Source organism: Ornithorhynchus anatinus, chromosome 8 (assembly GCF_004115215.2).
Source record: "Ornithorhynchus anatinus isolate Pmale09 chromosome 8, mOrnAna1.pri.v4, whole genome shotgun sequence".
Classification (NCBI taxonomy): Eukaryota; Metazoa; Chordata; class Mammalia; order Monotremata; family Ornithorhynchidae; genus Ornithorhynchus; species Ornithorhynchus anatinus.
This window is the reverse complement of record NC_041735.1, coordinates 38,354,042-38,364,401: the sequence shown is the minus strand read 5'-3', so window position 1 is coordinate 38,364,401 and position 10,360 is coordinate 38,354,042. Positions and strand designations below refer to the sequence as shown.

The 10,360-nt window shown below is 44.3% G+C and overlaps 1 protein-coding gene across 1 annotated transcript; it reads left to right on the top strand.

Moving 5' to 3' along the window:
* Nucleotides 1-2,996: 2,996 nt before the first annotated feature.
* On the top strand, nucleotides 2,997-7,069 carry LOC100083187 (C-C chemokine receptor type 1-like). Its single transcript, XM_029070666.2, has 2 exons — nucleotides 2,997-3,664; nucleotides 5,662-7,069. The coding sequence occupies exon 2, from the start codon at nucleotides 5,673-5,675 to the stop codon at nucleotides 6,744-6,746; it is 1,074 nt and encodes a 357-aa protein (XP_028926499.1). The 5' UTR covers nucleotides 2,997-3,664; nucleotides 5,662-5,672; the 3' UTR covers nucleotides 6,747-7,069.
* Nucleotides 7,070-10,360: the final 3,291 nt, after the last annotated feature.

Here is a 10,360-nt window from a genome sequence, read left to right as displayed (position 1 = left end):
TTTGCACATAGTAAGCGCTTAATAAATGTTATTATTATTGTTATTATTATTACAGTCTGGTGGGGCGGGGAAGACAGACATTAATATAAATAAACAAATTACAGATAAGGTACGTAAGTGCTGTGGAGCTGGGCAGGGAGGAACCAAGGGAGCAAGTCAGGGTGATGCAGAAGGGAGTGGGAGTAGAGGAAAGGGGATCTTAGTTAGAGAAGGCCTCTTGGAGGAGATGTGCCTTCAATAAGGCTTTGAAAGAGGGGAGAGTAATTGTTGGATTTGAGGGGGGAGAGCCTTTCAGGCCAGAGGCAGGATGTGGAAGAGGGGTCAGCGAGGGCGAGACAGTCTAGATGAGCAGTTGTCCTGTGCTCACCCTTCTGCTCCTGTTCTTCCCCACCGGATAGGTGTGGTTAACAATTAGCTATGTGGTACACAAAATTAACCTGTTAAATCTATGAAGGGGCAATCATGAGGTGAAGGCAGTTTCAAGTGTGAAACTCTGACCTCCCTGACCTACTTTTTGGCAATTTTGGTTTTTGAGGTGAATTACTTCAATTAAAACTTATACAAATTTCGAAGTGCTAATACAGTGTCCAACCTCTGTTGTGGGAGTGAACAGCCAGCAGCTGGGGAGTGCCGCCTGCCCGAAGGCAGTAGTGTTTTCCTGCCCTCCTCCAGATGGTGGGGAAATGAGAGGAGAGGGTCTCTGGGATTGGAACTGCCCCAGGGCAAAGTAGAGCAATCTTTTCCCTCCTGTCCCTGCCCTCTTCACCCTCCACTCCAGTTTGGGGGTGGGAATTTGGGTTAGACCAGGTGATTCAGCCTCAATTCTTCCCCTACTCCCTGTTTCTCCATCTCCTCTCAGACTCCCCAGTTCTTTTTCACAGGATCAGGGACTCCAACCCTCCTGTCTGCTTTCAAAGCTGTGCAGACCCCCAGGACAGCCAAGGGGGTAGACCTAGCCCCTTCCTCGCCCCCTGAGAGATTTGGCTGCTATTTCCCCACTCCGTGGTTGGAAGCAGAGTCCCAGAAAATGTCTGCCGCAAAGTCCTTCCAGACTTTGCTATAGAGGGTTGGGAAGAGTCACCGCTGTCTTGATAATACACGATGCTGGTTTACCCTCAGCAGTTGGCTCCCAATTTTCTTCTGGGATGCAACACTGTGTGAGTCTTTGTTTTCCAGAGCCCCCAAAAAAGTTTCCTCTGCCCTCTGCGTCCATTCCTGGGATAGGCTTGAAAAAACAGTGTTGTCTTACTATTATACTATTCCAGTAGTTTTAATTGAGATCTTACAGCAGGCAGAACACTCGCTGGGAGACACATAAAAGAAATAGCATGGCCTAGTGGATAGAGCACAGGCCTGGGAGTCAGAGGTTCCTGGGTTCTAATGCCTATTCTGCCACCTGTCTGCTGTGTGGCCTTGGGGAAGTCATTTTACTTCTCTGAACCTCAGTTATCTCATTTATAAAACGGGGAATAAGATTGTGAATCCCATGTGGGTCATGGACTGTATACACCTAGCTTGTATCTACTCCGATGCTTAATACAGTGCCTGGAACATAATAAGCACTTATTAATAATAATAATGATGGCATTTGTTAAGTGCTTACTATGTGCAAAGCACTGTTCTAAGTGCTGGGGAGGATACAAGGTGATCATCTTGTCCCACATGGGGTTCAGTCTTTATGCCCACTTTACAGTTGAGGTAACTGAGGCACAGAGATGTTAAATGACTTCCCAAAGTCACACAGCTGACAAGTGGCAGAGCCGGGATTTGAGCCCATGACCTCCGACTCCCCAGTCCGTGCTCTTTCCACTGAGCTATGCTGCTTCTCTTAACAAATGCCATTTAAAACAAAAGGTAAAAGATACACCCTTGACCTCAAGGAACTTCCAATCTATAGAGTAAAATTCAACGGAATGTAGAAATGAAAGACGGTAATTGGGCAGGACCCTCATAGTAATAGCAATAATAATAATAATTGTCTTATTTTTTAAGCGCTAACTATGTGTCAGGCACTGTACTAAACTCTGCGATGGTTGGACACAATCCCTGCTCCACATGGGGCTAACTCTCTCAATTCCCATTTTACAACTGAGGCAACTGAGGTTACTGAGGCAAAGAGAAAGGAAGTGGCTTGCCCAAGGTGACACAGCAGACAAATGGTGGAGGCGGTATTAGAATCCACAACCTTCTGACTCGCAGTCCCATGCTCTATCCACTGTGCCATGCTGCTTCTCATCTATCAGAATAATCGAACTGTTGAACTCAACTCCTGTCAACTTCAATTTCCCACATATATTTGGAACTACTTGTTTGTCCCTGGATATTTAGCAAATCATCTAAAATAGGCAAAAAAATCAGTGGCCTAAAACTCAATTACTATCAGGCCAGTTGATGTAAAGACCAGTGTTGGGCAAAGATAAAAACAAGGCTTTTTTTGGTAAAAACACAGTCACCATTCCTCTTTTTCCTGCTTCCCCTACTGGTGCTTTCCAACCTCGGGTTCAAATCCCAGCTCGACCATTTGCCTGTTGTGTGGTCTTGGGCAAATCACTTGACTTTTCTGTGGTTCCATTTCCTCATCTGTAAAATGGGGATTTAATATCTGTTCTTTCTCCCTCTGTGAACCTCATGTGGGGCAGGAAGTCTGTCCGATCTGCACACATTATGTCTACCCCAGTACTATAATTTGTTTTAATGCTTAACAAAGTCTACGCTTATTTTTAGTTTTCCACTGTCACTCAAACTTTTCTTCTATTTTCTGTCCTGATCTTCCTCCTTTCCCCCCTTCTTCCTCCTTTGCTGCCATCAGTGCACTGGTTCTGCTTTTCCCAGGACCACTGCGATTTCTGCTCTTCTTCTATTCTCCTTTCCTACAGCACCTGCTGCCACCCCCACTCCTCCTCGTGCAGTGGCTATTTCTTCTCTTACTCCACCTCACCAGAAGCTTACATAACTCAAAAGTAGGTCAAGAGGAAGCCCATCCTTTAGTTGACTATAGCGGTAATCAGTGAATAGATCTCTAAAGTGAAGCTCTCCCCTCCACGACTTCAATCAGAGGCCAGCCAACATCTCTCCATGTGCACAGGAAGGCCTGCACAAGGATTCAGAGAAAGAAAGTGCTCCCCGAAAAGTCAATCCCCACATCTCCACTTGAAAAGGCTCATAACTTGGGGAGAATGAGTCCAATTCCAGTTCCTGGGAACTGTGAGGTACAGTAAGTTTTAGTGATTTGCCCAAGATCACACAGCAGGTCAATGACAGGTCCTGGCGAAAAGATGCAATAGAAGAAGCCTATTGGGTGGGAAGGCAGACTGAAGTATACAAGTACTTCTGCGTACAGTCCCAGTACATGTTCTTCTCCCTCAGTGATCAATCAGCAGCTACAGGTCTATCAGCAACCAGATTTACAGAAGTGAGGTTAGCCGACTAGTGACTAGCAACTCCAATCTCTAACCATTAGTAGACAGACTTTGGAGGAGCCGAAGACATTTAATGCCTATAAAGAGAATGCGCACCAGGACTCTTTTCAGTGGGAATACTTGCAAAACCACTAAGGCCCAATATCTTTCACTCAGGAGGTAGTGTGTTTCTTCATTTTCCAAAGCCTTTGGAACAAAGAGTGATTCACATGAATACTCTGCTTACAGGAAGACCATCGTATTGCGTAAGTACTGAATTCTTTCTTCCCCTGTTTCTCTCCCCCCACCCACCCTTTTCATTTATTGGTTTGAAGATCTTATTTGTTTAAAATCAATAGCTAGTAAGTTTAAGATCTCGCTGCACAGCTACATTGCACTCTGTCTATTTTTAAAATTGGGGTTTATTGCCCATTCTTCAAAAAAGAAACTACTTTTTTTTCTCAGCCCAAAGACGCACTTCCTAAATGGTTAGTACTCTGGGTAGGTACATAGCTATTCTATTTTAAATTGTCTCTTGGGTCTGAGTTAAATCTCATAGACTGAACGACCAGGGCAGAGGAAATGTTGCAGCTTTACTACTCTGTGAACAGCAGCTGAGAGAGGATGAGAGCACCACATTAGGTGTTTACAAGCAGAAGCATCTCCAGCAACAGCAGACTACTGTGGCTGAACACAAATAATCTTACAGGTATCAAATTGAAAAATATGAATGGAATAAGAAATTGCTACAAAAAAAATTCAGTTGGACAGAAGAAAACGTTCCAGGCCATCGGGAACAAACTAAAAACCAACTCAAAATGGGTCGGTTAATTCTCCATCCCAAGAGAAATTAAAGTTACAATTGACACACTCTCTGCCTTGGATGGTTTAATTCACTCATTCATCGATGTATTTATAGAGAGCTTACTGTATGCAGAGCACTGTGTTAGGCCTATTAGGCAGGAAGTTACAGTCTTTTTGATTGAATTCTTAATGTCCTTGCTATACTAGAAGGTTTAGATGGAGAATGAATATTAGAGGTTGGACTTTAGAATTTGTCTTGTGTGTGTGTGTATTCAACAGAGGAAACAGTCACTGGCTCAAGGATAGTGACTATTTATTCTTGGACACACCAGAAAAAAGCCACCTTCATTAATTGTCTTACCAGTGTAACTTCCATGGACGAGGGGTTTGGGAAAAATGTGTGGGGGTGATTTTTTTTTACAAGTCTGACTCTCTCTCCTATATGCCTAGCTAGCCACCTTTGCAAATCTGTATTTGGCCTGCTGTTTGCCTTCAGGATGGTGTTTAGCTTTACCTCCTTTCAGAGAGAGAGAGAGGGGAAAAAGATCTCCCCACCTCAGACCCTCTCTCCAACTCCACCATCTTCTTTATGTGCGGAGCCCAGAACAGGACCTGCACTTCTTAGGAGAGTTCCAATACTCTATATCGTTCAACTCCTTCCCCTTCACTTCCCCCCAGATTGGGCCTGGATGCTGTCAAGTCATGGTGGGCTAGACCTAGATTTAGTCTTAGAATAATGAGACTGAATCTGAGTTCTGCAGTCTAAGAACTTTCATGACTTGAAATGATGCATCTGTGAATTTCTCTTTTCAGGAAGTAGTAATAGTCTAATATCAATGGTAATGACATTTACTGATGGCCCACTGGGTGAAATGCACTGTAGTAGAGCTTGGGAAGCATAAAATAAAGCAAATGACACATTCCCTGACCACAGGGTGCTTACACTAATTATTTGGTATTTGTTAGAAGCAGCGTGGCTCAGTGGAAAGAGCACGGGCTTTGGAGTCAGAGGTCATGAGTTCAAATCCCGGCTCTGCCACTTGTCGGCTGTGTGACTGTGGGCAAGTCACTTAACTTCTCTGTGCCTCAGTTACCTCATCTGTAAAATGGGGATTAAGACTGTGAGCCCCATGTGGGACAACCTGATTCCCCTATGTCTACCCCAGCGCTTAGAACAGTGCTCGGCACATAGTAAGCGCTTAACAAATACCAACATTATTATTATTATTATTAAGTGCTTACTATGTGCCAGGCACTGTTCTCAGCACTGGGGTAGTTACAAGATAATCGGGTTGGGCACAGTCCCTGTCTCACATGGGGGCTCACAATCTTAACCCCCATTTTACAGATGAGGGAAGTGAGACACAGAGAAGTGAAGTGACTTATCCACTTCTCTGTACAGTGAATACAGTACACTATACAATTAATTCTAGAGCAAAACATATTTTTTCCTCTTTAGGACAAGACAGGATGAATATTTCAACAGTGGAAACAGATTATGACTCAGCAACAGAACTGATATACGATTTGGCAGAGCCGTGCAAAAAGACCGATGTCAAAGCTCTGGCTACCCGATTTCTGCCCCCACTGTATTCCCTGGTGTTTATAGTGGGTGTGGTGGGCAATTTCATGGTCGTGCTGATCCTCGTTAAATACAAGAGGCTCATAACCATGACCAACATCTACCTCCTCAGCTTGGCGTTTTCTGATTTGCTTTTTCTTTTCACCTTTCCATTTTGGATTCACTCTGAATTGAAGGGCGACTGGATTTTTGGGAACGGAATGTGCAAACTTCTTTCTTGCCTCCATTCTGTGGGTCTGTTCAGTGGCATCTTCATCATTATCCTCTTGACGATCGATCGGTACCTGGCCGTCGTCCACGCCGTGTTCGCTTTGAAAGTCAGGACCGTCACCGTCAGTTTTGTGTCAAGTGCTGTCGCTTGGATCTTAGCTGGGTTCACTGCTCTTCCAGACTTCATCTTTCAAAAGACTCAGACGAAAAACCTACGACGGACATGCAGTCTTTATTTTCCACATGACACTGCAGAGACATGGAAATATTTACAGGCTTTAAAACAGAATATCTTGGGATTTGCTCTCCCCCTACTTGTTATGGTGGTGTGTTACACAGGAATTATAAAAAGGCTGCTAAGACAGAGGGGTGAGAGAAAGGTGGTTGTGGTCAGACTGATATTTGTTATAATGCTCATCTTTTTTATCTTTTGGACCCCCTACAACCTTGTTCACCTCATTTTTGCTTTTCAAGAGTTCATTTTTGAGAATGAGAATGAGTGTGAGAGAAGCAATCAGTTAGACATTGCCTTGCAAGTGACGGAAGTGATCGCCTTCACCCACTGCTGTGCCAACCCCGTGATTTACGCTTTTGTTGGAGAGCGGTTTCGGAAATATCTCTGCCACTTCTTCCAAAGGCACATTGCTGCGAACCTGTGTAAGCTTGTTCCTTTCTCCCCTGGGAAAAAACTGGAGCGGACGTGCTCTGGAATTCCATCCACAGGGGAGCAGGAGCTCTTATCTGAATTTTAGATTGGACTTAGACTGGCAACCCTAAGAAGAAGTGTCCTGGACATTAGACTCCACTCCACTGTGATGTGAATAGTAATTCTTCAGCTCAAACTTTGCTTTTCTCTAGATTGGCTCATCATGACTGGACAGCATCCAGGCCTACCTCTGGAGGAAAATGAAGTCAAGCTGATTATCTCCCTCTCCTAACTTACCTTACCAATCTCCTACAACAACCCAGCCCTTCCACCTCAGTTCCTCTAACATCGACCTACTCCACTGTACCTTGATCTCATCTGTCTCGACACGGACCCCTCGCCCATGTCCTCCCTCTGGCCTGGAACTCATTTCCCTTTCATATCCAACAGACCATCACTCTCCCTTCAAACGCTATTACTATCAGATCTCCTCCAAGAGGCCTCCCCTGACTAATCTCTCATTTTCCCACCGTAAGCACCACACTTGCTGCATCACCTAAACACTTGGGTCTGTACCCCTTAAACACTTTGATCTTCACCCCATCTCCAGCCCCACAACACTTATTCACCTAGCCTTATACTCTCCCATTTCCCCTATTCAGAAACGGAATAGAAGCATGCCTTCCCCCCAAGTTCCAGCTACTTAGAAGGCCCCTTAGAAGGGGCTAGAGAAATGAATGCAATTTGCCTCTGGCTGATATTTAAAAGCTGTGATAAATAAATGTTTTTCACCAAAACTAAGCTTGAAAATCACGCTTCCAAATGTTGGTTTCCAAAGTGTTTCCAACTATTTTAGATATCAAAAGACCTTTTCTCTTCAGGAAATCCAAGTGAAGAAAGTAGGTAGAGAGAAGTGAGATGGGCCCTTTCCTGGCCACCACACTGGCAGGGTAACTAGTCCTTATTTGGCACTTCCACGTGCCCCTGTGGAGGGTTTGCCATTCATTGGAGGGGTGGGGCTGAGGGAGGAGACAAGGCTGTAGGGAAAAATGGTGGGAATGGGAGGAGAGCAGCAGGTATACCTGGAAGACCAACTGTGTGACCAAGCATTGCCAAATTAAGGATCAGGAACTAGCATGCTTGGCCGGCTACAGATATTCTCCTCGAAGTAAAATTATATTTCCTTGATCACTGACATACTCTCAACCATTCTGATTTTAATAATAGATACATACAAGGTTATGTAAAGTGAATTTGACTCTTTCACAGGCAGTAGTTATGCTCAAGGATAGTTATGCCACACCCATGCTTTTGTTTTCTTCAGAACTAAGACTGAAATGTGTACTGCTGACTCCAGCATCTGTAGGGGCCTGGCAAGGAAATAGTAATGATAATGATAGATAACAACTGTGATATTTGTTAAGCACTTACTATGTGGGGTAGATTCAAGCTAATCAGGTCCCACATAGAGATCACAGTCTAAGAAAGAGGGAGAACAGGTACTGAATACCCATTTTAATAATGTTGGTATTTGTTAAGCGCTTACTATGTGCAGAGCACTGTTCTAAGCGCTGGGGGAGACACGGGGGAATCAGGTTGTCCCACATGGGGCTCACAGTCTTAATCCCCATTTTACAGATGAGGTAACTGAGGCCCAGAGAAGTTAAGTAACTTGCCCACAGTCACACAGCTGACAAGTGGCAGAGCTGGGATTCGAACTCATGACCTCTGACTCCAAAGCCCATGCTCTTTCCACTGAGCCACGCTGCTTCTCATTTTGCAAATGAGGGAACTAAGGCACAGAGAAGTTAAGTGATTTGCCCAAGCTCATACAGCAGGCAAGTGGCAGAGTCGGGATTTGAACCCAGGTCCCCTGACTCCCAGGCCCATGCTCTTTCCATTAGGCCAAAGAGAAGGGTGAGTAAGAGAGTGGAGGGAAAGGGAAAGGAGGAAGAGAGGAGGAGGGAGGGGCAGCTGTGTGATGAGCTGATAATGGCAGGGCTTAATCTTTTTCCTTCCCCTCCCTACCGTTGCTGTTAGGTACATTGTGGTGATGAGATCTTGTGTGACAGAGGTACTGTGAATTGTGTGGTACTCAGTGAGGGGGAAGGGAAGAGTGCCCTTAATAATAATAATAATAATAATTGTGGTATTTAAGTGCTTAAAACGTGCCAGGCACTGTACTAAGCACTGGCAAGGGGGTCACAAGAAAATCGGGTTGGACACAGTCGCTGTCCCACATGGGGCTCACAATCCCCACTTTACAGATGAGGTAACTGAGGCACAGAGAAGTGAAGTGACTTGCCCAAGATCACATAAGAGAACAGTGGCGGAGCCAGAATTAGAATCTATGACTCTTAGCCTTAGCACTGGCACACACCCTCCCCAACTTGGAGGGTACGTTGTGTTCCAAGAAGAGCCAGATATGGATCCTGAGCCCCAGCTGGCAGACCCCAACCATAAAGAGTTGGGGGGTGGGGGGCGTGGAGAAGTAGGAATGTGGTAGATGGGCAACTGAGCTAGACTGTAAGTTTCTTTTGGGCAGGGACCACATCTACCAACTCTGTTCGAATCATACTCTCCCAAGCACTTAATACAGTGCTCAGTATACGATAAGCGTTCAATAAATACCATTGATTGATATTGATCAACACCCCCCCAAAAAAGTTGTAATATTACCAGACTCTTTCTAGCTTGTGATTGGTTAGCTGAATGGGGTAAAGGTGCCCTTCACAATCCCAACAGCACAATCTTTCAAGAGGAGTCCATAGGAATACTTTAATTTTCCAGGCTGCAGTTAGAAGTTATTTAGGTGAAAATCCATCACTTCTTTCTTTCCTTATGACAAAAACCATTTCGTATGATATAGTCATTTCTTAAATATTCCATATTTAACTAGATCTCCTCTATATTTATTCCTTTTGAAGGTGTTATATTACTTCAGTTAAAATAAAAATACCCCTAATCAGTGGGGCCCCCCATGATAGAAAGATCAACTCCATTAGAAGGTTGAAAATATAGTAATATAATACATAATATTATAAAGGCAACAGTTACAAGAAAAATGAGTCAATACTCATTTTAGGAAATGCTACAGTATCAACTTTTCTGTTATGGGGTGGAAGTCGGCAGTCTTGTCAGCAAAGAGAAATTGGAGAAAGTGTTTCCGAAGAGAGCATTTGGGGCATAACCATCTATCTGGTCTTCAGCCCTACATCCAAGCCTACCCAAGCCGCATACCTTTCTGCATTACCATTTGGCTCAGATTGTGGTTCCAGAAATGACTGAAGTTGGACCAGCTCGTCTTCTAGACTGTAAACTAGTTATGAGCAGGGAACGTGTCCGCCAGTTTTGTCGTATTGTACTCTTCCAAGTGCTAGTACAGTACTCTGCACATATTAAGTGCTTAATAAATACTATTGATTGATTAATCGACATTGCAGAGCCAGGGTTGTTCTAGCCCTCTGAAAATATGTAACAGAATGATCCAGTTTATTCTGTTTCCTCTGCTTTTCTGCGCAATCTTTCAGAAGATGCAGATCGATCTTGCCCAGCTCTCCTACTATTCTGTAGCTTTCCCCAGAGTATAGGGATTGGGGAACACACTGAATCAGAGGAGAATTCCAAGCAGAAAGGGGAAAGAAAATCAGTCAGGAGAATGGAAGGAAAGAGAGAGGACTGGGTAGGAGCTGTCAACAGCAGCCAATATATAGACTAGCC

Excerpts from the sequence above, each read along its gene's own strand:
- LOC100083187 (XM_029070666.2), top strand. The coding sequence starts at position 5,673 with ATGAATATTTCAACAGTGGAAACAGATTATGACTCAGCAACAGAACTG.